Raw genomic sequence first — 26,251 nt, 5'->3', positions numbered from 1 at the left:
TCTTGACTGCCCGGCATAATGGGAACAAGAGTTTCTGAGTGCAGAATCAGGAGTAAGCCCTGAACACTGTTGCATGTAGACCAAAACAAACAAAAAGAAATGGAGATTATGTCTTCTGTGATTCTGAACTACACCGTCCCATGTTTCCATGTACCTGTGAAGTCAGGGGGACACACTATCCAAAGTGGTCCCTTCATCATAGGCCCTCAAGACCCTCATGAGGTGATGATGTATGAGGGTCCCCATGGTGAATGCCAAGGGAACACAGGGCAAGAAGGAACTTGCTGTGCAAAGGGGCCTTGCTCAGCCACTTAGCCCAGGCAAAGCTCACTTACCTGCACGAAGCTGAACTCCCTCCAGTTGAGCAAATTTGCGATGGACGGCAGCGAGGTCACAGCCAGCAGGGACAGCATGCCAAGGGCCAGTATCCCCAGTGACAGGTAGATCTCCATCCTCCAAACTTCCTCCTCATTCCACAGGTTACTCTTGTTGGTCAGAACCTGACAAAGGTAGAAGAGAAGTCATGGCCTGGGCTACAAGAGGGTGTTTGGGGATTTAGCAACACTTCTTTCACTCATACCTGCCCCAGCTCTGTTCTCAGATACCAACTCATGCACCCCTAAACCCCCTGCAAGAACCCTAGGAGGTGGAGGGTACCAGAGCCCTCATCACAGATGAGGGAGGTGAGACACTGACAAAGAAACTCCTTCCCACACACTCAGCTCTGAGAAAAGCAGGTCTGGGACCAGGCCCTAGGTAGCTCCCAGAGACTGGGGCTCAAACAAATCTGCTGGGGGAGGATGAGCAGTCTAGCTGCAATGTGACCTGAGTCAGGAGAAGCCAGGAGATCTACAGAACTTCAAACGTGACCACCACACTGGGATCTAGTCCCCACATCCCAATATGGGAGATGAACTATCCTAGAGGTGTGCATGGTCCTGCTGTCTCCCCTCCAGCCTGTCTCCCCTGGATACTCGACTCTCCTGACACCAACTCACACCAACTCACCCCCATCCACTAGGAGCCCGTATCCTTACTTCCAGGTTGAAACTCACATAATATATGTTCTCAATTACTCAATCCCTCATATATTCATGCTCTCACATACAAACTTACACACACATTCACTCACATGCAGTCATACCCATTCATACTTACACACATTCACACACTCATACATACTACCTCACACACATTCAATTCCATAAATGCTCTGATTCCAGACCTCTCTATTGGAGGCATTTAATGTTGGCTGTGTTGTTGCCAGGCAACAGAAACTGCCATCCTGCCACCAAGCAGCTCAGCCAGCTCTTCAGAAGTACCTCCTAGATGCCAGGCCTGAGTTACCGAAAGCAAGGCCACCTACTTTCCCTATAGAGTTCTGAACCCACATTAAGCTCCATGGAGTCACAAATCAGTCCTCCACTTCTGGGTCCAGACAATTCTCTCCTCCTTCTCTACCCCCAGGTGAGGGAGGCCCCTCACTGCAGTCCTTCCATGAGAGCCCACAATGGGAGCTGTCTTCCTGGAAGTATAAATGCACTCTGAGAAAGTCCAGGAAATGGGGTGCTGTTATTCTCCCAGAGAACAAGGGACTGTGCCACCAGCAGGAAATGTGCCCTGCTTTCACAGGCAGGTCTCAGTGAGCAATGAAGAGTGACTCAGACTTTTGAGAAACTATTTCACAAGGAGAAAAAAATCCACCCAAAACCAAAAAATAACAGCAACAACAACAACAACAACAAAAAAAAACAGTCCTGGGATCCAGATAGAAAATTAAAAATGAGTCTGATGGGCTGAGAAAAATGATGGAAAAACTTATGAGAAGTTTAGAGAGACAAGGGGCATGCTATGTTGGTGTAAGCTGAGAAAAAGGATGGACTCCATTCTTTTTTATCAGTCAGCCTCACTGTAGTGTCTTCAAAATCACAAAGTACCAAGGGTCTGGGGGAAAGTCCCAGTTTCTTGTCCTGATTATTAGGGAGGGATGCAGGACATGGAGGAACAGTAGCTGGGCCTTAGTGCTTCTACTGTGAGGGTAGGATAAGGGCAGAGAAGGTCATGGGAGAATCCTAGAATTGGGCTTGTGCATGTTCTCAAGAGTGTATAAGGGACGAAGCTGTGTCCATTTGTGCCTGACCAGGACTGAGATGTCCTAGTTCATGATGCCCAGAGTCTTACTCACAGCAGTGTTGACAACTGCTGCTAAGTCATCTCTTTGTGGCAACTTGTTTATGCTTCAAATATACCTTATTACTCATTCCTTCGTGTATTTTGGTAAAGATGAGGCAGCTAATGTCACAAGTCAGAGTTTAGCAGATGACAGACACATACCACACTTGGTTTTTCCCCCCAGGAGCTGCTCGACATACTGTGGTGATACCTGGCAAGGGTTGGTGAGATGGGGTGGGCAGAGATGGGTGGAGAGGGGCCTGTGTGAAGGTCTAAGTTTCTGCTACCTCCAACAACCATGGCATTTTTTACTCCTCCTATCCCCACTACTGAACCATGGTGCTGCCTTGGGGTTCCCCAGGAACCATTGTCACATATAGATCAGAGAGTTAACAGCACTCTCTTAGAGATGGACTAGTGGTATCCCCAGGCAAGATTTTCTTCCCCATAGGTTAGATGCAGGGGCTTTAGTTCCTCTCCTTGTCCCAAGTTCTGTTGTTAGAGGAGAGGGAAGGGTCTGAGGAAGAGGATGTAATGGGGCTCTCCAGTCTTAGGCAATTCTTTGCAGCCATGCCCAACATTGGTGCTGCCAGTAATCACAAGCCCTAAGGGGTGGGGAATATCCCAATTTGGCTAAGAACAACCAATTGCTATTCTGAAAGTATCCATGCAAGGATTAAAGAAAGGAACAATGTTTGTGAAATAGATATGACTGGCACATGACTGATATATAACACTAGCTAACACTCATTATATTCAAGTAATAAATGAGTGCTATGTTTTCCTTTTCTGATGCCAGGGGTTGAAACCTGCACTGTATACACGCCATGTGTGTGCCTAGCAACTAAGCCACATTCCCAGCTAATGCCACTGCTCTCAATGGCAGTTCTTTTCCCAAGTTTTTCACACCCTCCTTTTAAGAGATGACTGGTATTGGTTTTGTGGTGGCCAATTTCTCAACTGGTCACTCAGTGTCCAAGATATGGGAATCTGAATTAGGAACAATGGGACTCAAAATGGAGAACAGGAATTGAACTCTCAATTAGGCAGCAGTTAGACTTGAAAAGGACTCATAACAGGAGAGCAGAAGAAAACAAACAGTAACAACACATTAGGCTAATGATGGTGGAAGATTGTGGGCACTTTGGTGGTGGTGGGTGTAGTAATTGTGGGTATAGAAACTATAAACTTAATATCATTGTAGCTTTCTAACTATAACAAAAAAATTTAAATTGCCACCTTTCAAAAGGGAGTGTAGGGGAAATGAAGGAGCTTAATAGAAGCAATGTTTTGAAGTAGGAATAGGAATTTATCAAATGTCCAAAGTTCCCAAGATGAGAAGTCTGGGTCAGAGGAATGAGCTCTGCCTGCTTGGAGGACAATGTAGATCCAAAGGGGATGTAGTCCAGAGAACTGTGGACTTTGAAACCAGGGAGAGCACAGGCTGTGTGGTGTGAGACCCTCCTTAGCCTGACAACAGTGGGAGTCTAGAATCCTTTTCACAGTAAAGCCATCAGCATTGTGCTTTGATTCTCTCTGAGAGCATGGACTAGATGCAGAGCTTGGGGAGAAGAGAGTGTGAGGGCTGCACATTGCCTTTGATCTTGATCTTTGCCTTAGATCAATCTGTGACTCTGCATTTTAAGGGAATGAGAAGCAGAAGGCGCTGTACAAATATTAGTTGTTGGTGCAAAGAATGTCAACAAACTTGTCTTCAGAGGTGTTTCTCCACAGATGGGGCACAGTTTTGCCTCCCAATCAGCAGCTTGTAGGCAACCTTGGCAAGTTCCTAGTGCCCAGGAGAACAAGGTCCAGTAAGAAGGTGGGCCAAGGGCAAACTGAGGTCATACCTCAGTGCTCCAGAGGGCCTAAAGCTGATTAAAGTGACCCGCTCAGATCCTAACCTAAGGTAGTTTGGCCTCCTCTCCTGCATCAGTTTGAATATGTCAAGGTCTGGCCAACTAACCACTGCCAAACTATTTTGCTCTGTTAGCCCCCTGCTTCTTCTCACCATTCCCCAGCCCTGGCATGAACATAGCAACCAGTCTCAGCTCTGCTTTCCAGAAGAGAACCAGTTTAATCTACGTTGTGTGCCACAGGGGTCTTGATCTCATCTTGGAGTAATGGTTGGCTGGAAACCTCCAGCAAAACTATTAGCCCTAAAGATTTGGAATTCTGGAAAAGTTACCAATGTACCTCTCTGTGGCAATACCAGATTAATAGAACATTAAGGAGAGCATCATCAGGGTAGAGAATTTAAAAACAGGAGGCTCAGAGAGGAAAAGAGAGTGGGTAAAGGCATCTAAATTCCACAAGGGGCAGAGAATCTTTTTTCCCACCCACTGCCTAAATTCTCCTTGCCACCTAAATTTTCCACCTGCTGGGAAGCAACACCATGCTAGTCTTTGAGGAGTCATGCAGAAAGAAGCAGCCAAGCAGGCTGACTATTGGAAGCAAATACCACCAAAGGGCATCAGAAATATTGTGCTGAAACACGTTAATCTACACATCAGAGCCTGGTGGACCAAAGAAAGTTTGAGGCTTGTTAAAGGCCAAAATCTTTGCTCCACTCACTGACAGTGGTGGCAATAGTTGACTATGGAACTGGAGAGAGCATAGTAGGTAAGGCAATTACCATTCATGTGGCCAACCCAGGTTCAATCTCTGGCATCTTTTATAGCTCTTGAGCCCACTAGGTGTAATTCATTTTCTGTTTTTTGTTTTTGTTTGTTTGTTTTGGGGTCACACCCCATGGTGCTCAGGGATTACTCCTTGCTCTGCACTCAGAAATTGCTCATGGCAGGCTGGGGGAACCATAGGGGATGCCAAGGATCTAACCAGGGTTCGTCCCAGGTTCATCCAGGCCATGTGCAAGGCAAAGACACTACCATTGTGCTATTGCTCCAGCCCTAGGAGTAATTCTTGAGTGCGAAGCCAGGCATAATTCTGAGCACTGATAGGTTTGGCTCAATAACCAAAAAAAAAAAAACAAAAAACAAAAAAAAGTCGTAACTCTGGCCTTCAAGACTTCATGCCATTGCATATAGTTAAGACAAAGGAGAAAACTGCTTCTTTTGCCATTGGAGTCTCAGAACCTGTCGGTTCCACAAGCAGAAAGCAGATGTTTAGTGAGCAAATGAGTGAATGACCTGAGTTCTGATGGCTTTATTCCTCTGCTCATTTATGCATGATTCTCTGTAGGAAGTAGTAAGTATGTGAGATGAATATGGAGTTGAATGGCTGGACCTGACATCCACTGGCTATGTGCCTTTGATCAAATTGCTTCCTTCTCTTTGCCTCAGTTTGCCAATCTGTGAAAGGGTCAGATAGCATGTGCTTTTTTAGATATAATGAAGGGTTCAGTGAATTCACACTGAGTATGTGAAGCCTGTGAATTGGGCTTGGAATTCAGCAAGCTCCTTTTAGAAGTGTGGGACTGTTATTCTGCCACCCCTTCTCATTTCCAGCAGGCATTCAACACTTTGCCTAAAATCTAGGGTTCTTCCTAAACCCACAGATGCAATGATGCCAGGAGCCTGTGGGTGGGAAGGATGAGGCCATCTGAGAAGCTGCCAGCAGTGTACAAGCATGAGTTGAAATCTGTGGTTCTTGTGGGGATAGAGTGGGGGCACCCCACCAGTCCTCTGGGGGGAGCTGCATGGTTGGATGGTGTGTCCTGGGGAGGGCCCAGGCACAGTAGGATTGTTTTCCAGGAAGGAACAGAAACTGTAGGGCCTCTTGGATGGATGAATGAGATGTTCTCCCCGGGCCAAAGCTCAGTGAGTGCTGAGTATCTGGGGAAAAGTAGCATTGCTCAAAGATATCAGAGGTTTGTACTTAGCAGCAGGCCTGTGCCTTTTGAAAATAGAGCATTAGGGAGCATTAGGGCACTTGTCTCTGGGAGTTCAGCTGGAGCCCAGTGGCTGCTGTAAAGGGACTGCTTAAACCTCCATTCCCAGGCAGCCTGTACAAGCCACGAGACGTTTCCTAAGTGAATAGACACCTTTGCCCTCAAATCCTGCTCCTACAGTTTTCTCCCCCTCAGTTAACACATATCCACCCCCACCTTCCCTGGCAAACAGGCCCAACCCCCTAGTTTTCTTAGAGCTGCTCCTTAGGCCCTGCCTGTGACATCCTCCAGCCCTCATCAGTCTGCCCTTTTTCAGGCTTTAAATAGGCACAGTTCATCCCTTCCTACCCAAGGCTATTCCCATCCACTACAACCCACCTTGTCCTTGTCAGAGTTCCTTTCAGCCTATCAGTTGATCTCCCTGCTTTTGCCTTTGCTTTGTGGCCTCTATTGTCTCTTCTAGATTCAGGACAGAGTGAGTCCCCTGATGGTCCCTGGGATTCCTCTCAACTTCCAACACTGGCTCTCTGTTGGATGCCAGAATCTCAGCTAAAGCCCTGCCCTGATCCACAAGACCTCTCTGATCTGTCTTCAAACCCCCTAGATCCGGCTTGAAGGTCTTCTGGGAACCTCAGCTCTGGCTGCTCCTGAACTGGCTGCTGGATTACCCTCCACCTCCTCCACCTTTGTAACAAGTCACTCATCTGTCACCCTACGAGGTCTTCCCTGACACCGCTGGGTAGGCTTCCTGGCTCCAATTTTGTTTTGTTTTGTTTTCTTTTTCTTCTTCTTTCCTTCTTTTATGGATAGGGTGGTGTTCTGGGCTATACCTGGCAGTGCTCAGGATTTACTCCTGGCTCTGTACTCAGGGACCATCTAGGAGGAAAGATCACTCAAGTGACACTATGCAGTGCTGGGTTTTGAACTAGATCAAACTGTAAAACAAGCACCTTACCTTTATGCTATCTCTTCTGCCTCTGCTTGATTTTTCTCCTTAGCACTGGCCACTCTTTAAATACTCTATAATTTAGCTGCCTAATTACATTTTTTGCACTTATTGAAGATCCAAGGCTACACCAATCTTTTTAAGAAAAAATTTTCTTAAAAGCTACCAGGGGAGGAGCTGGAGAGATAGCACAGCAGTAGGGCATTTGCCTTGCATGCGGCCAACCCCAGGAGGGACCCAGTTCGATTCCTGGCATCCCATATGGTCTCTCAGTCTGCCAGCAGTGATTTCTGAGTTCAAAGCCATAAGTAACACCTGGGTACCCCTGGGTGTGGCCCAAAATTGGCCCAATCAACCAATCAATAGTTTTTGTTTATTTGTTTTAAAGAAAAGCTACCAGGGGAAATTGAAGAGATAATTGGAGAGATAGTATAGCACTTGCCTTGCACACAACCATTCTGGGTTCAATCCCTCGTATCACATATCAGCCCATCAGTCCATCAGAAGTGATCTCTGGGGCCCGGAGAGATAGCACAGTGGCGTTTGCCTTGCAAGCAGCCGATCCAGGACCAAAGGTGGTTGGTTCGAATCCCGGTGTCCCATATGGTCCCCTGTGCCTGCCAAGAGCTACTTCTGAGCAGACAGCCAGGAGTAACCCCTGAGCACTGCCGGGTGTGACCCAAAAAAAAAAAAAAAAAAAAGAAGTGATCTCTGAGCACTGCTGGATATGATTCAAAAACAAAAGGAAAAAGTACTACTTGGGAAGAAATAATTAATTATAAATAAGTACCTTCTGTCCCTGACTACACTAAGTCTCTTGTACCTGAACTAGATGTTTGCTTTGTTCATTGTTACTCAGAATCCAGGACAGTAGGATGTAGACATTACCTAGGTGGAGCCGATTGGGCAGAAGGAAACTGTCAGCTGTGTGCACATAGTGGCCTGGGCCTGATCAGCGAATTGGGGAGTCACTTACCTGCTTGACAGCCATGTTGATCAGATCATAGCGGTGGGCACGGCGCAGTGGCAGACAGAAGCTGTAGACAGCATGCAGAGAGGCACAGAAGAAGCTAAGCAGGCCGATCTGCTTGCGATGCTGTAGCCAGTGGTCCAGCCAGTCCGGGAAGCGGCTGTACTTGGTGCCACGCTTCAACTGCAGGGCAGCTGCCAGCACACCGGGAAGGTAGACCAGAGACAGCAGCACATAGGCCACACACGGCAGTGTGGTGTTCATCACAGACATAGGGAGCTTGTAGAACTTGCTCTTGTTCTCCAGCACATAGGGATTCAGCACATCCCGGATGAAGTTGTAGGCATAGAAGAAGACGAAGAGCCCCAGGGCCAAGAGAGTGGGAACCTTCCAGTTTGGGAGAAGGCGAAGAGGCATGGCTTCTACCTCCCGGGCAGAGATCAGAGACCCCATGTCCATGGGCATGAAGCCCATGGTGTGTACCATGGAAGAGACCTTGTGCTTGGCTTCTGGATGGTCACTGCAGATGGGTACCTGCAGGAGAAGAGTGCAGGGAATACAATGTGGGACCCCAGGCTGTGATTCTGGGCAAGATCTCCAAGAACATCTGAGACAAACTTTCCCCTGAGCTGCTGAGAAAACTGAGGCCTGATGAGGTGTCAGTGAGCTGTGTAGCTGGGAGCAAAAGGCACATTTGATTCCCAAGACAAGGGTCTCCCAGTGTCTGGCCAGGCATGCCCATCAGTGTTGCCCACTCAAGAAAAACATCAAGGCCATCCTAACACTGAGTGCTCCATCCTAATCATGGCCTCCAGCCTCTATGATCATGGTGCTTCTGAGGCAGCTACCAGGGACCCTTGCAGAGGAAGGGAGTTTGCTTTGGGGTCCTTCAGCAATTGCATTTTATATATAGCCCTGAATATTCATCTTTTGTTATTGTTGCTGTGTTTTGGGGAAAATAATGGTGGTGCTTGGTGGTTCCTTTCTTCAGATCATGTGATACTACGGATCAAACACAGGGCTACTACATGAAAACCCTATGCGTCAGTTTCTAGCATGAGTTCCCCAAACTCTAATCATGCAGCTATGACTACATCTGTCTTTTCATCCAGAAGTGCCCCCACCTTTGACAAATGATGTCCCCAGGCCCGTTACCCATAAAGCACTAGGCCATCCACAAATTAGTCCATTCTTCTTCACTACACGCTCCCATGTGAGCACACAATGTCCCCAGATACCCTATATGCTTCAGTGGCCTTGTGTCTCTGCCAAGGCGGTGCCATGATCCCACATCTATGTGTGTCATAATGTAAACTGGCAATTACTACAGCTTCACTATAAGCCAGGAGGTAGTAACTATTGCCCCCATTTTTCAGGTAAAAAAATCTGAGGTCTAGAAGCCTCATTTCTCACCTCTGTGCCTCTACAGGTGCTTCTCTTAACTTATAACATCCTCCTGTTCCACCTGCCAGATAACAGGAGGTAAAGCCAAGATTAACTCAGTATCTTCCCTAGCTAGACACTCCCTCAGTGCCCTCTGAGCCCCGACATTTGTTCATCCTGGTCTGCTCACACATAGGCACCCTATGATACAGGCTGCAGCCCAGCATTTTTAACTTCTCCCAAGGCTGAATGGAGGAAGACAGAGGAGTTATCTGGGCTGTACCTACTGCTGGAAGTTTTCACACACAGGTAGAAGCTGGCATCCTTCTTCTAGGCACATGCCAGGGGCCTCTTGGCACACAGTCTTGGTAAGAGCTCTTCCTGCCAACAGCTGTCTGCAACTTGGGCTATTCTCTGGAACCATTTTCAGCCTCCATCCCCCACCCTCAGAAACATGCTGTTGCCTATTCTGAGAAACCTCTTCAATTATTAGAGCCAGAGAGAATGAAATCAAGTTTGGGACAGGCCTGCTTCTTCAGAGCCTGGCAGATAAGTGTTACTTTTTCTGGGTCCAATCTGAACAGCAAAATCTTTCTACTATATCCCAAATGGTAACCAGAAAGCCACTATCCTTCACTCTCTAAAAAACCAAGTGATAATAGAAGAAAGAATTCAGATTTGCTGTGTACAAATCCCATTTCTAAGCCTTTGTTTCCTGCTCTGCAATGTGGAAACTTGCAATGATGCGAGCTGAACTGAGACGATGTATCTGGGGCATGGCACTTGGAAGAAAGTGGCTGTTATCATGAAGATGGTTGCTGGCTCAGGGCACCTACCTGCCTGTTCCTATCCCGTTGGCCAGACTGCAGGGTCCAAGCAGAGATGACATTTAAGGCCTTGACCACAGTGCAGGCAGGGAAGAGTGAGGCCAGGTACTCGGCATTGGACTGGTGGTGCTGAAGATGCTCCTGCTCTGTGGGGTTGCTCACATCCACCAGGATCTTGCCAGCAAGCTGGTCGCTGAGGACACAGAGTGAGGAGTAGTGCTCGCGGTATACGGCCACAAAGATGACCTCGGCAGGGCCCACCGCCTCCTCCTGGACCGTCACTTGTACTGCAGAAGGGAACAGCCCTGCCATGCGTTTGGGGTTGCGGCTCCCCACTATCACGCTGAAGCCCGATCCCACCAGGCGTGTGGCCAGGGAGCGAGCAAAGTCTCCACTACCCAGGATGCCCACTTTGGGGACCTCACTGGTGGCATCAGCAAGGCTGCCATCACTCTCCACTAAACGATGGCTGAGCAGTGGCTTGTCCATCTCTCCTGGCATCTTGGTGCCTGGAAGAGAAGGAAACTGATGAGCAGAGGCTCCCAGACTTTCCCTGTGACCATGTCCTTCTGGTTGTTGGCTGCAGCCACATGACACTCACATTTACCAGACAGACCTTCTTGAGAGCTTGAATGTGCCTGTACAGGGGGTAAGGTCATGAGAACACTGTGAATGTGAGCCCAGCACTTGCTCCCCACTCCAGTGGTTAAATTCATTTTTTAGGTGGCAAATTTGAAAGAGGGAATGCAGAGAGGGAGAGGAATTTCTGTTATTAATGCTATGCTTGTTTGCAGAAAGATGATTGCAATACCTGGGGATTGGGGTAGACATTCAGCCCCATCTTCACTCCCATTCAGTGTTATTATCTTGGGTGTTGAAGAAGACAAGCTGTGCTCCAGAGTGTGCTCACAGTCGTATTTTGGAAAAGGAATCAAATGATACATCTTTCTTGTTTGTTTCTATTTTTGTTTTAGGGCCATACCTAGTAGTGCTCAGGGCTTATTCTGGTTCTGTGTTCAAGGATCACTCTTAGTAGGTTCATTGGACCATATGGGATGCCGGGGATCAAATGCAGGTCTGCTGCTTGCAAGGCAAGTACCTTATCTTCTATTCTATGACTCTGCCTTCCAAATGATAAATTTTAGCAACTTGAAGTCTAGGGCCTCATTTGGATCTTACCATTGTCAGGTACAAATGTCTGGTAGAGCTGGCACTCAGTATTTGTAAAATTAATGAATACTAAGCAACTATTCTCTAAGAATGGAAGTGAGTTTGGAACCAGACCGTGACTTTCCATTCACTGAGTTGAGTGAGTTCCCAAGGAGCTCTTTCAATAAACCTAACATATGAGTGGAAGTGGAGGTAGCCAGGGCCTTAGATAGGAATCTTGGATAGGATATCTTTATTAATTTAATTATGTTGTTTTTAGGGGGCACATCCAGCAGGGATCAGGGTTTACTTCTGGCTCTGTGCTCAGGGACCATCCTGCCAGGGGACCTTACATAGTACTGGGAGTTGAATCAGGGTTGATAGTATGCAAGGCAAGCACCCTACCATCTGTATTGCCTCTCTAGCTCAGAAAAGTTGCATTTCAATAGTCACCAATTTCTAACCAAAATTTGCTGCTTTCTTTGAAATAAGAATGGAAGCAACAAGTCTGTGACTTTGGCATCCCTGATGGCCAAAGGCATCACATATTTAATTGTAAAAGAGTTGCTATTTAAACCCACACTAGTTTAATTAAAATTTTTTATATCTTGTTTTTTTTTCTTTCTAATGCCAGAGATTAAATTAAGGACCTCACACATGCGAGGAAAGTAACTCTACTGTTGAGTCACACACCCCAGCAACTAATCCTTAGTTTAAAATGTGGTAGGGAGAGTCAGGGATGTAATTCAGTGGTAGAGCACTTGTCTTGGATGTGTGAAGTCCTAGGTTTGACTCCTGGGGGCCCTTCTCATAAATGAACATTAAATGTGGTAAATAATAATAATTTTTTAAATATAAGGAAACAAATGTTAACGATTATAAAGAGAGAAATAGATAACAATGCATAACACCAGGGAATGTCAATAAGCTCACTTTCAATAGTGCATAGATCATCCAGACATAAAATCAGTACAGAGATATTTGACTTGGGGAACTTACTTGATGAAGGAGACTTAACAGACATGAATTGAACATTCCATCCAACAGAGGCAAAATGCACACTCCCCTCATGCACACAGGGACTCTTCTTTAGTGTAGATTGTTTGTTATGTCATAAGACAAGTTTGACCAAACAAAACTAAAACCTATCAAGATGCTATTCTGGCTAAGCGATAGCACAGTGATAGATAGGGCATTTGCCTTGCATGCGGCTGCCCAGGATGAACCTGGGTTCGGTCCCCTGCATGTGGTCCCTGAACCAGGAGTGATTTCTGAGCACATTGCCAGAAGTAACTAACCCCTGAGTGTCACAAGGTGTGGCCCAAAAACCAAAAAAAAAAAAAAAAAAAAGGTAATTAAAATATCATTACTATCTAGAATGACCTAAAACTTTAAGGTGATCTCTATCAAAATTCCAATGATACTTCTTTTTTAATGTTTCTTTCTTGGAGTTACATCCAACTATTCTTGGGGGACCATATGCAATTTCAGGGATAGGACCAGGGTTGGCTGTATGTAAGGCCCTTAATTCTTGTTTTAATACTCAAGCCCTGGGAATTTCTATATTTCACAGATATGGAATTAGTGGGAAAGCACACCTAGATTAATGGACTATAATATAGATAAGAAATAAAATCAAGTATTAATTGATGAAGTCAATTAATTATCTACTAAGGTCATTAAAATACAAAACAGAGAAAGAATAGTCTCCAGTATATGATGTTGAAAAAATTGTATATCCTCATGTAAAACAAACTGATCTCTTATCTGACAATATCTGCAAAAATCAACTCAAATGAATTGAAGACTTATGGCTGGAGATATAGTACAGGGATTAAGGTGCTTGCCTTAAATGTCATGCAACTCACCCCAGCTCAATCCCCTAACAAAGGACATAACAAAGAAAAATACAAATTTAAAAATAATATCTAATACTGTAGAATACAAAAATAAATGATTGGGATTCTGTCAAACTAAAAAGTTTTTAAAGATCAAAAATATAAAAAGCGGGGCCGGGCGGTGGCGCTAAAGGTAAGGTGCCTGCCTTGCCTGCGCTAGCCTCGGACGGACAGCGGTTCGATTCCCCCGGCGTCCCATATGGTCCCCCAAGCCAGGAGCGACTTCTGAGCGCATAGCCAGGAGTAACCCCTGAGCATTACCGGGTGTGGCCCAAAAACCAAAAAAAAAAAAATATATATATATATATAAAAAGCAATCAATGAGGTAGAGAAAATATTTGAAAAACATATCTGTTAAAAATGAATAACAGAGCATATTAGTACTCTTGAGACTAAATAGTAAAAGAAGCATAAAAATGGGTCAAGGATATAAGTTAACATTTTCCCCAAATATATATAATACAAATGGCATGAATGTATATGAGTAAATGCTCAACTTCATGAATAATTACAGAAATATAAACCCAAAGCCACAAGAAGATCTCGTCTTGAACCTGTTAGAATGATAATTATATATACATATATATATATATATACATATCTTAAAAAGTGAAAGGAGAATACACATTGGAAAGGAAACATTTTTGGAGGGAACATAAATTGGTATAGTTACTATGAAAGAGCTTGGAGGATCCTGAAAATTTAAAAGTAAGTCCAGAGAGATAATACAGGGGTAAAACAGTTGTCTTGCATGTGGACAACCCTGATTCAATTCCCAGTACCACATATGCTCCTCTGAACCTCACCAGGAGAGATCCTTATCAAAATAAAAAGTCAACCCTAAGCATTAGATGTTGAAGCACTAGACATTGGGTGGCCCAACACTCCATTTACCTAATTAAAAATAGAAATAGAACTATTATTGTATAATCCCTATTCTAGGAATGTAGATAAAGGAAATAAAATCACTCTTATAAAGGTGTCTGCACCCCAGGTTCACTGAAGCATTACTTATAGTAGTAGAAAAACAACTTAGTTTCTATTAATGAGTGAATGAAAAAAGAAAATGTGGCTTATATGTATACACACACACACACACACACACACACACACACACACACACACACACACAGCTCGACACAATGGATCATTATTCAAAGGAAGGAAATCCTCCATTAGCTATAACATGGATAGGCCTGGAGTGCATAATGTGAAATGAATTTAGTGAAAATTCAGAAAGACAGGTATTATTTGATCTCACCTACTAGGAACTGAAGAGTCAACCTTCTAAGAGCAGAGAGTAGAAAGTTGTCAGGGAATGAGAGGCAGGAGAACTGGGAGACTAGACCAAAGGGCATAAACTTTCAGACAGAAGATAAAATGAGCTCTTGCAATGGTGACAAGTTAAAAATAATGTGACACATACTTGAAATTTACTGAGGGTGATCTCATATTCTCTCACCTCATTCACAAGAATACATTGATGAGGATATGGTAATGTGCTTAGCTGTGATATATGCATTTCATGATACATCCCTCAAACATACTGCACACCCTGAATATATTCACTTTTGTTAGTGACAGCTCAACAAAAATGGAAGGAAATTAAGAATGAAAATGACAGTGGATATTAAACCTCTTATAGGTCTTGTTCTTCAATGAACTAATAGAGAAATATGTATTATTATTGCTCATCTTTTATAGGGACTGTGCTTCAGTATCATTGCTTTCCTGTGTTCCTGCGACTTTATCCTGTGTGTGTGTGTGAGCATCACTGTGAGAAGTCTTGGGCTCTCACCATCCTTTGGCCCATAGGAGTCTGTAACACAGCGGGTTAAAAACCCATTCTGGGGCTAGAGATGTGGTACAAGGACTAACATCAGCACTGTATATGCAAGGCCTTGGGTTCAATCCTCATACACAAAGCCCCCAAACACACTGTAAGCCCCTAGGCACCTCTAGGTGAGGTATGGACCTCCAACCATTGTTACAAGTGATTCCCACAATATTAAAATTAAAAAACAAGAACATCCTGCTGGAACCAATGAAGTATCGGGGGAGAGTTTTGAACACCCTCTTCTCTTTAAACTGCAGCCATCTCCGGAGTCTCTCAGCACCTCCATGATGGGGAACAGCAGTAGAAGTGTCTCATGCAAGGGGTTACAATTATTTAGGGTGCTATGGCTTTGCTCTGCCATGAGCCAAATATGTGTCTTTGGATAAGTGTCTGTGCCTCTTTGGGTCCCGTTTCCCACCTCTGTATATGGAGGAAGGAATTCAGGTAGAAAAGAAGCAGGAAGGAAGGGAAGGAGGAAGGGGGAAGGAATGGAGGATGAAAGGAAGGAAGAAGGAAGGGAGGAGGAATGAAAATGGAAGGAGGGAAGGAAGAAAGGAAGAATGGAAGAAAGGAAGAAGGGAGGGAGGGAGAGAGGGAAGAAGGGAAAGGAGATGAGGGAAGGAAGCAGTGAAAGGAGATTCTTTCCTACATCAAGACCCTTCCAGACTCCACATCTTAGTTTTTGGTTTTGATTTTGGGGTCACACCTGGTAGTGGCCAGGGCTTATTCCTTGGTTTTAAAGTCACTCTTGTGGGACTTAGATGACCATGTGATGCCAAGGATAGAAACTGGGCCCCTAATGTATGAAGCTCAGACCCTGAAATGATCTTGCCAATTCCAGTACCTTCCTCTCTCTTGTCAGGACATTGATCCATTAATGTGCCTCATAGAGCCCTTCCTGGTTCACAAAGAAGTCTTCCAACTGAATCTTAAAAATACAACCCACATAAAAACGGACAAAAAATTTAAATTGACAAGTCATTGAAGAGGGTATACAAATGGTCATTTCATTCACAGAAAGAGGATGGACATCATTCGCCCCTAGTCAAGTGCTACTTAAAAACACTTCACTGCCTCTAGGATGCTTCATCAAATAGATACTTAGTGGGGTAAGGCTGCTAAGCCACAGACCCAAGACAAAAGGCTTGTGGCACTATGAAATGTCTGGCAGCTCCTTAAAAGACTGAGCATAGACAGAGTTCCTATAAGTTCTATACCTCAGTTAATATACAAGACAATAAAGCATGGCCATATATACATGTGTAAAACCCATCTTCTTAGGAACAATATTACCAAAAAGAGATAACTGCAGTATCCAGAAAATGCTGAAAGAATTAGTTCAGATGTGGCAGATTCATACAAGGGAACAATATTTGGCAGTAAAAGAAATGAAGTGCTAAGCATGGAGGAAGCTCAAAAACACAAAGCAGAGTGAAAGGAGACAGCAGCACAAGGCCACAGGTAATAACTACATTTCCAGGAAACCTCAGAATAAGCAAATCTACAGGGACAGAAAAGAAGAGGTGCATTCGGGGAAATGGGGAGCCAGTGATGATGCATTGGCAGAGGGCTGCTTTTTGGGGCAACAAAAATGTCCTAAAATGGTGAGGTTGGGCATTCAGCTCTATGAAGAGACTAAAAACCCAGTAGGTTGTCCTTTAGGTGGCTGAATGATATAGTATGTGAGGTATTGCATGATTGATAGCCTAGTAGAGTTCTTACAGAAAAGAAAATGAGATTAGAAGCAGAAAAGATGAGAAGCAGACAGGGACAACCTTAGGACTCCTGGGCTACACACAGTGCTCTATGCCATTCTGTCTCTAGGTGTACCTGCAACCTTCCAGTGGTTTCCCATTCTTGTTGCAATGGGGTTGCTAAACCCTGTCACCTTTAGACAAGCAAAGATGATGGGATCAACATTAGTAACTGTGGGGTGACAGAGATAGTACAGTGACTAGCGTGCTTGCCTTGCATGCAGCTCATCTGTGCTTGATCTCCGACATCACATATGGTTTTTCAAACACTGCCAGGAGTTATCCCTGAGTACAGACCCATGGGTAAATCCATGAGCGTTGCTGCTGGGTATGGCTCAAAAACAACAACAAAAACCACTAATAACAGTGGCTGAGCAGATCCTCAAGGATAGAGTTCTCAGCCTGTGAGCAGGGCGGTGGAGCTTCTGCTGACACAGCTCCTCCTCCCAACAGCCCAGGGAATGGTGCTGCCTAGAAAGGCTCAGGGAACAGGAGGCCTGACAGAATTCCTGATAAAGAAGGGGTCCTATAAGGACAAGAGGTAAAAACTAGAACAAGGCCTCGAATCTGCAGGGTAAGGCTTAGGTCTGATTCACTTCTCTTTCTTTCCAAACTCCAAGAGGATCAGTCCCAGGGGAGCCATCTCTGGCTCCGAGGAGCTTGCCTAGCCTCCAGCTCAGGAAAGCATCAGAAAGTACTGCTTAGCCTTAAGACCAGAACACAAACCCAGGGGCAGTGGAAATTCAGTCCCACCACTTACAGGGTTTCCTTCAGTAAGTGGGAAGTTCCTTCCCTGAGCCTGGGTTTCCTCATCTGCATATTAGAGCAACGTGACTCCAGTAAGTAGCCAAAAGGGGGTTGGTTAGGGGTGGGGATGAGCTTATCAAAGTCCTCTGGGTTGATTAAGTGCCTAATCAAGGCACTTGCTTTTTATTTTGTTCTTCTCTGTCTAGGATTTTTAAAATCTCTTGTTTCTGTGGCAGGCAGAAATAGATACTCCTAAATCAATATGGGGTTTTCTCTGCTGGATGGAAAAATTTACTCTAAGGTTTTCTAAACTGGATTCTGAAAGAATAGTCTAGAAACAGTCACATGCTTTCCACCAAGATCACTGGATTTGAGGACAGAGGTGCCACTGTTTGAACCTGAAGGCAGAAAAGGGGGTAGTGGGCCATGGATGTGATAAGAGAGAGAAGTTACAGCATGCAAGGGATGGGGATTTGCTGCTGGAGTGTTAGAGAGCTCTCTAGAACAACAGATCTAGCTCTGACATCAGTTCCTTGCCAGGGATAGTCCTTATGTGGGAATATCCAGATCACCCTTTGTTTCCCTTGCACAAGGCAGTTGATCCTTAAACACTGCAGGTTAGGGATGCCAACCTGCAACACAGCCAAAACTCCACCTATTTATTTATTTGAGAGTCAACCCTGTGTGTTTTTTCAAGGTACTACACAAAGCCGGTCCACTCCTAGGATCCCAAACCTGAGCTAGAAAAATACCCACCAGTGGGCCCAGAGAGATAGCACAGCGGCGTTTGCCTTGCAAGCAGCCAATCCAGGACCAAAGGTGGTTGGTTTGAATCCTGGTGTCCCATATAGCCCCCCATGCCTGCCAGGAGCTATTTCTGAGCAGACAGCCAGGAGTAACCCCTGAGCACATCCAGGTGTGACCCCCCCCAAAAAAAAATAGCCACCAGTAAGTGGACAAGATTAACTCATATCTGTGCTGCTCAATGCTGTATTTCACCTTCCCAAACTCCAAGTTCTCCAAGGATGAATGCTAAGTCAGACACACTTTTATGAACCTAGAACTCAGCCCTATGTGAGGCACACATCCAGCCTAACTCTAGTGGCTTGCCTGGAAGGAAGGCTTATTAAAATATAATGCTGGGCTTTCCTTTAATTCTGTTGGTGCCAGAAGCACACTTTGAAGACTACTATAGGGACCTGAAAGAATAGCACTGGGCTTCAGTTATCAGGTCACAAGTTTAAGTTCCCACATGCTGTCTGTGATCCCTGGGGCCACAAGTGACTTCTGGTCAGATGTGCATAAATATCACAAAAAGGGGTACATGGCACAATGAGAGCGTATGTGTGTGTACCCTATCAAGGAACTTCAGATTCTGGTGAGCGCTCTTACCAGTCATCCCACCACAACCTTGTGTGCAGCCACTAAATGCTAAATACTGGTGATCATCACAGTCAGGCATGCATGCAACCCAGTCACCACAATAATAGTACCCACAACAAAGAAGGGAGAGGAGGGCCGGGCGGTGGCGCTGGAGGTAAGGTGCCTGCCTTACCTGCGCTAGCCTAGGAGACGGACCGCAGTTCGATCCTCCGGCGTCCCATATGGTCCCCCAAGCCAGGAGCGACTTCTGAGCGCATAGCCAGGAGTAACCCCTGAGCGTTACCGGGTGTGGCCCAAAAACCAAAAAAAAAAAAAAAAAAAAAGAAGGGAGAGGAGAGAAAGAAAGAACAAAATAATAATTGAAGGGCTGGAGAGACAGTACAGTGAGTAAGGTGCTTGCTTTGCATGCAATCAACCTGGGTTTAACCCCTAATATTCCTTACAGTCCCCTAAGCCCACCAAGAGTGACCCCTGAGCAAAGAGCCAGGAATAGTCAACCATGAGAATCAGTGTGTGTAGGCCTCCCTCCCAAAATACAAATAATACATATTTTTGTTTTGTTTTTGTTTTCAAATAATATATTTTTTAAAAAAGAAAAAAAAACCCACTAATTAGATGCTTAGTCTACACAAGGGCTGAATGAACAAATTAAAGACAGGGAATCATCACTCTAGCTTTCTTATGTTCTTATCAAGAGACCTAGCTCTTAGACCACTTACCCCATAAAGCCCTTGTTGTGCCACTGGTATTAGAGCTTTCTCCATTACTCCCCTGGATCTTAAGTTCAGGACCTCAAGTCCCATCCCTGCCTATCCCTGCCACTTGGAGATTTCCCATGAGCAGGTGGTAGGGCCATGGAGGGATTGCTGATTGGCTCAATGAGACCAAGTACGTGAGAGCCAGGGTAATGGTTCCTCTTGAATAGAGATTGCCAGGCTCAACGTGGCTTGGTGTGGTGCTAGGAGACTACAGACTCTGAGGACCCAGAAGCCCTCAACCCCAAACATCAGAGACTTCCCAGAGAACCCATATTCTGGGAAGACCAAGAACTTAGTTTCTAATGCTATGACTCTACTCTTGGCATAATCCAACATGTGTTCAGTGCTGGGGAAAAGGGCAAAAGAAGTCCCTGTGGTCAGCACCAAGGCCAGGGAAACTCCAGCCCTTGGCTTGCTGGGTTGCAGCTTCTGGGCACCTTTACACTATAATGGATATGATACCATCTGGGACTGAGCAGGGCACAGCCAAGTGGGTTTGTATAGGGTTGGTCCTGCTATGCCTCCTCTGAGAAACAGCCTTTTTGATTGCTTCCTGAGCCCCCACTAGAGACCAGCAAAAAGTAGGACTATGCTGGTGAGTGGAAGGCCTGTTCTCTGGAACTCTGCGAAAACAGATCTTATAACAAGGAGAAACCAGCTGGAATGAAGTTGTGCCTGGTCCTGGGTGCTGGAGAAGCCAGATGAAAGAGGCTTTCCCCTGCCTGATGAGGTCAGGGAGTTGGCATGTAGGGCTCCCTCAGGGCCAGTTAATCCAGCCAGGCTGAGGCTGGCAACTGCGGCGGCTGAATGTGCAACCTCAGCGTCTGAGCTTGGGTGGCTTCTTTCTTTCCAGGGACACCTGGATCTATGGATCATGAGCCAGATGAAACTTGTAGGCTGTGGTTGCCCACCCTGCGCGCTGATGCAGCTTTGCTTTGCCAAAGCAGAAATGTGATCTCCTCATTGATCTGGGGCTAGGAGAGGTAGCAGCAGCTTGGGGGCCCCAATAAGATAACTGAGCCCGGTACCTGCTGCTGAGTCCTGACCTAGTGATTGTCTGCTCCCTCTACTTTGCCCAACAAATGGATTGCTGTTTCCAGGAAGCTGCTACCCTGACCCTCAGTAGTCTCTTCTGCTAACTCTCGTGGACACTGGAAGTTAGTCTCCTCTCTGCAGCTGCTTTGTGTGCAGAGATACTACTTCCAGGTCAGTCACTCAGGGTCAGCTTCAAGAGTCTCCCTTCAGAGCTTATGAAACGATTCTAGCAGCCAACTCCCAGCGGCACCTCTGCCAGGTCCCTTGGATATTGACAACTTCACACTCTGGGACTCACCCTGCACTTGTCCTGTGCCTACTGACTATATATGTCCCTGAATGACTATACATATATATGTATGACATGACTATACTTACTGACTATATATGTCCCTGTCACTACTGAACTGAAGGACTCTTTCTTCTGGGACCTCACATTAACTAAGTGCTCAACTCATATTTATGGCTCAAATGTCTAACTGGTAAAGAAAGCTTGCCTTGGAGTGAACCTGGTTTGCCTGAACCTTGCCTGAACCTGGTTTTATACCTAACACTGCAAAGTTCCTAAGCATGTCTGAGAGACCCCTCAAATATAAAGCTGGTAGTAACCCTTTGTACTGTCAAATATAGCCTCATATTTTTTTCCCCATGATACTAACTACTAGATTTTGTGTCTAAGAGCGAAGTGAGGGTCAGGCTGACTAGTTCAAAACTTGGGGTCCTCCTGTACCTAGCTGTGATAAACAAAATCTAGGCATTTGTTATCCTTACTTTAGCCTGGCCAAAAGGTTAGAAATGTCCAGGCATTTCACAATTGGACAAACAACTAAAATATTTCCACATAGTTTAAACATTACAGATAGACAAAACAAACAAAACAAACAAACAAAATAACCAAGAGACTCAAGCAACTCTGGCTAAAGTTTGAGGCTCCTGAGTATTAATGTGTAGCCATGCAAGTGGCTATGGGAAGAGAGAACAGAGCTGATGGATCAGCAGTTCGAGGGCTGCAGTTTCTGGGCCTGAGGGTAGCACCCACAGGGAGTAGCCTATGGTTTCCATCCTGCAAGGATGACGGTCAGGCAATGTTCACCTGTGGTGTCTGGCAGCTGGACTTATTTCTCTAGCCTGGCCTGTAGGTCTATAGACTCTGCCCAACCCAACTCAGATGTTTTTTCCTGCTCAGGCAATACAGTTCATCATTTTCTGGGAAGTTTTTTTTCCTTAAAATGATAAAAGTCAAAATCTAGCCTTCCTCCATCAACACAATCTCCCTCTCCCCCTACAAGTATTAATCCTTCTCCAGACCCTTTGCTTTGGCTTTCCATAGTACAGGCCACAGTAGTTGATCCTTCCTCGAGACACAGGAGTCAGTTATTCCTCAAGGGCCACAGGAGTTAATCCTTCCTCATGGGTCACAGGAGTCAGTCCTTTCCCATGGGCCATGGTCCTTCTTCCAACTGAGGGTTGTGGGGTTCTAGCCCTATTAAAGCCCCATCACCTCTTCTCACATGCTAATGACCAAAGTCATTAGTGTCTTGGGACACTGCTCTGGGCTTACCCACCACTCAGCTTGGGTTGCAGAGTATCTTCTTCATTCATTCTTTTTTTTTTTTTTTTTTTTTTTTTTTGGGTTTTTGGTTTTTGGGTCATGCCTGGCAGTGCTCAGGGGACCATATGGAATGCTGGGATTTGAACCACTGCCCTTCTGCATACAAGGCAAATGCCCTACCTCCATGCTATCTCTCCGGTCCCCCTCATTCTTTCTTTCATACATGCACACTCACAAAATATACTCACATACACTCTCTTATACTCTCTAACACACACATGCCCCTACACCCTCCCTCACATACAAATTTTCTTGTATTTATAAAATAAAACTATTTAATTCACTATTGAGCTGGAGAGATAGCATGGAGGTAGGTAGGGCATTTGCCTTGCATGCAGAAGGACGGTGGTTAGAATCCCGGCATCCCATATGGTCCCTGAGCCTGCCAGGAGTGATATCTGAGCATAGAGTCAGGAGTAACCCCTGAACACTGCCGGGTGTGACCCCAAAAAACAAAACCAAAACAAAACAAAAAATAAAACCTATTTAATTCAATATTAAAAATATTCAATATAAAATTCAATATAAAACTTAGTTGGAATAGAAATAATAAGACAAGAATAATTCACATTTCCCAGTCACAGAAATACTAGTTTCTGTGAAATCTTTTCTAAATTCTGTATTTGGACCAAAGAATAATACTCTAAGTAAAAATCTGTCTACATGAGATATTACAATGGGCACAGTGCTTGCCTTGCATGCTGCCAATCCAGGCTCAATCCCCATTGTCCTATCTATATGGTCCCTAGATCTTCTGAGTGATCCCTGAGTGCAGAGCTAAGAAAAAAACCTAGTCACCATGGAGTGTGGCCCCCAAACAAAACAAAACAAAAAATATGTCTACTCGCAGAAGTAGTTTTTGGGAAGTCACTTAATTGTTTCTCCACTCCATCTGACTATTCCCAAGTCACACAATGTGAAAAACTCAGGTTTCCTTCCTGTGAGCAGCCAGAAAATGTCCCGCCTTGGACAAGTCCTTGGCATTGTCTGCTGTAATCAGCAGTCACTAAAGACCAGACTCAGGCAGAGGAGAGATCCTAGTCATGGATGTGCACACAAGTAGTTTGGGGTGTCAAAGACTGTTATGTCCAGACAAGAAAGCAAGGCCCAGACAAGTCAAAAGTTCTTTAAGGCCCCAAAGTTGGCTTTTGCTTTGATCCTGTCCAGACCCATTTGGTTTGCATCCAGCTGCCTGGACAGGGATGAGAGTGGGTACTTTGCTCTTGAAGTCATGAGGAACTGTGACTGTGTATCCTCATGAAACTCTGAGGTTATGTTTCCCTTGCCTGCACTTTCCGTCTGCTCTATAAAGCTGCCCATACTTATATTTTCCAGATGCATAGTCTCATGCTATTCCTGCAAACCCCAAGCTGTTTGCTATTCAAGATCCCACAGGCATAGTCATGGACCTTTTCTCTCTCTACCCTGCTGAAAGACCAAGGTCAGACAAGGTTAGGCAAGATCAGACCAGAGTCTTGGCCCCAATCCTGGCTAGTCCCCACCCCTGGCTAGTCCCCACCCCCATAAGAGAGCCAAGGGGAGACAGGATGGAGAATGCCAGTCTCCAATCAGAGTTTAAAAGCCGAGTTATGGTCATACACATCTTAATTGGTGCATTTCTGTTTTCTCTGTGGGCATTTTTTCCTTCTGATGGACTCTTACAAACATTTTACTGTTATATTTCTTGTAATACTGCCTGGAATCGTTATTTAGGCATCATAAAAAAATCATTATATTTTTTAAAAGGAAGGCTGAGAAGTTTTAACAAAAGAATTCAAAAAGTAAGGCACAGCACACACACGATATGTGCATGTCTGAGCTGACAAAAGTTTATCCTCCACACTGCTCTACAAAGCAAAACAATGCATAATTTATAGGACTTTTATTACAAACATCTAAATTTTCAAATCATTCTAGAAAAATCCGGTTTGATTACTTACAGCAGCAGTTCTATGATAAACCAACCTAGAAATGGTTACCAATAAGTAAAATTTACAAGTCCCAGTGGGCCTGCCTTCCACAGAAATGCATCACAAACATTAATGTCTGGTTGTTGTATTTTTTTTTAAAAGAAATACATCAGAGCCCACAAAGTTGATGCCATGACTAAAGGTATGGATTGTGATAAATCCTGAAACCTCTGTACTAAAAGGCTGCTGATGTAACATACAGATGATATTATCTGCATCTGGTTTGGGCAAGAACTCCATCTGATTAGGCTCTTTGTTTGTCTCCCAGTCCCACCTGAAGGAAGGTGATATACTCTTAGTCTCTCAGACCCCAAGACACAGCCACAGCTGAGGGATTGCGGAAAAATCAGATGCTATTCATGCCACCTTAGTTCTATGTCTCGTCCACACTTACCCTCAACAGGCTGGCAGGATATTTGGCACCTTGGATGATCCATTGTTACCTCTTCCTGCTCAGGTGATCCTCCTGCTTGCAGACAGTCTGTCTTTTGTTGCAAACTCTTCAAAAATGGGGATCTGCCTAGGATTGGACTACCAGGCTATCGCCCCCCACACCCAACACATACACTGATCTAACCTGCACTCTGGCCTGGGCTCCAGGGACTGGGCTGGGAGTGGGACTGATGCTTGGTTAGAGTGCACTGAGAGAGAGAGAGAGCAGGGCTGGCTGAGAGTTCCGTTTAGGGAGGAAACCTCACTGATGATAATTAGTGACTCAGACTCAAGTCTCTCTGCAACAGGAACTAGGGCAAGACAGCCAGAGAACCCAGGATACATAAAATGCATAAATGTCATCCAACCCAAGGTAGATTGCCTGCCCGTAAGTATGTGTGTATGTGTGTGTGGGGGGGGGGGTGGAGTGACACACACAGAGAAAGAGAGAGACAGACAGAGGCAGAGAGAAAGAGAAAGAAACAGAGAGAGACACAGAGAGAGGCAAGAGGTATTTACTTTTCAGGATACAAAACCAAACTTAATGGCAGCAGAAAGCAGCAATTTATCAACTGCTGTGGGGTAATTTATTGAAATTGCAGAAATTGTTGTTAGTTTAGTAATAATCTCTGAGTATTTTGTGCCAACAAAGGCTGCATGGTTGTCAGTGCCTACAGTAGGGAGAAAGACAGAAGGGCCATAGATGGCAGTCAGGACTGACATGCAAATGTGTGTCTGCCTGTCTCTGCCCATAGACTTCCCAGTGGACCTGGACAGCTCCAAGAGAGTCCAGAGGTCTTGAGATTGTTATACTATTAGAATAAAATATGCTAGATCCATTCTTAGGGTATCTCTATGACATTCTTTTCTTTTTGTTGTTGTTTTGGGCAACACTCAGGACTAATTCCTGACTCTGTTCTTAAGGATTACCCTTGATGAGCTTGTGTGACCATATAGGGTGCTGGCGATTGAATCCAGGTGGTCCATATGCAAAGCACATATCTACTCACTGTACTACTACTCTGGCTTTTCTACTCCACTGTTTCGTACCTCTTTTGAAAACTGGCCTTGGAAAATAGATAGAAATGGGTAATCTTGGATTCTTCAAGAATACACAACCCCATCTCAGGCAGATGTAATCTTGACTTAGCAACCAGGCAGGCTTATATGGTTTTCATCAGGGCCAGTCTCATTTCTATTCCTGAAAAAGGCCCTCCTGTGGGTAGCTCAGTGTGTGCAGATTGACTCCCAGTGAACTTATCTTTCCTCCTTCTAATCCTACTATCCCTCACTTCCAAAACAATCTCCACTCCTTCTCCAGCTCCTGCAGTTGGAACCCAAGGATGGGTCTCAGTGATAAGGGAACTACTTGCAGATGTAAAGCCTAGGGTTCAATTCCAACACTGCCTCACATGTTGAATACCATCCAGGCCACTGGGATCCCTAGAACCACCACCAAGTGTGGCCATTGCAACAAAATATTTTTAAATTAAAAACCCAGATTAGTTTGTTTGTTTGTTTGTTTATT

General features: G+C 45.0%; 1 protein-coding gene across 1 annotated transcript in view; it reads right to left on the bottom strand.

Annotated features, from left to right (window-relative positions):
- Nucleotides 1-24,877, bottom strand: part of STEAP3 (STEAP3 metalloreductase) — a 35,719-nt gene extending 10,842 nt beyond the window's left edge. The window contains exons 1-4 of the mRNA XM_049773144.1: nucleotides 24,686-24,877; nucleotides 10,158-10,657; nucleotides 7,945-8,472; nucleotides 336-500 (exon numbers count right to left, since the gene is read on the bottom strand). Of these exons, the coding sequence (XP_049629101.1) occupies nucleotides 336-500; nucleotides 7,945-8,472; nucleotides 10,158-10,657; nucleotides 24,686-24,728 (1,236 nt within the window). The 5' untranslated portion in view covers nucleotides 24,729-24,877. The remainder of the gene's footprint in view (nucleotides 1-335; nucleotides 501-7,944; nucleotides 8,473-10,157; nucleotides 10,658-24,685) is intronic.
- Nucleotides 24,878-26,251: the final 1,374 nt, after the last annotated feature.

Source organism: Suncus etruscus, chromosome 5, assembly GCF_024139225.1.
Source record: "Suncus etruscus isolate mSunEtr1 chromosome 5, mSunEtr1.pri.cur, whole genome shotgun sequence".
Taxonomy (NCBI): Eukaryota; Metazoa; Chordata; class Mammalia; order Eulipotyphla; family Soricidae; genus Suncus; species Suncus etruscus.
Note: the sequence above shows the minus strand (reverse complement) of the source record. Positions and strands in the feature narration are given on the sequence as shown.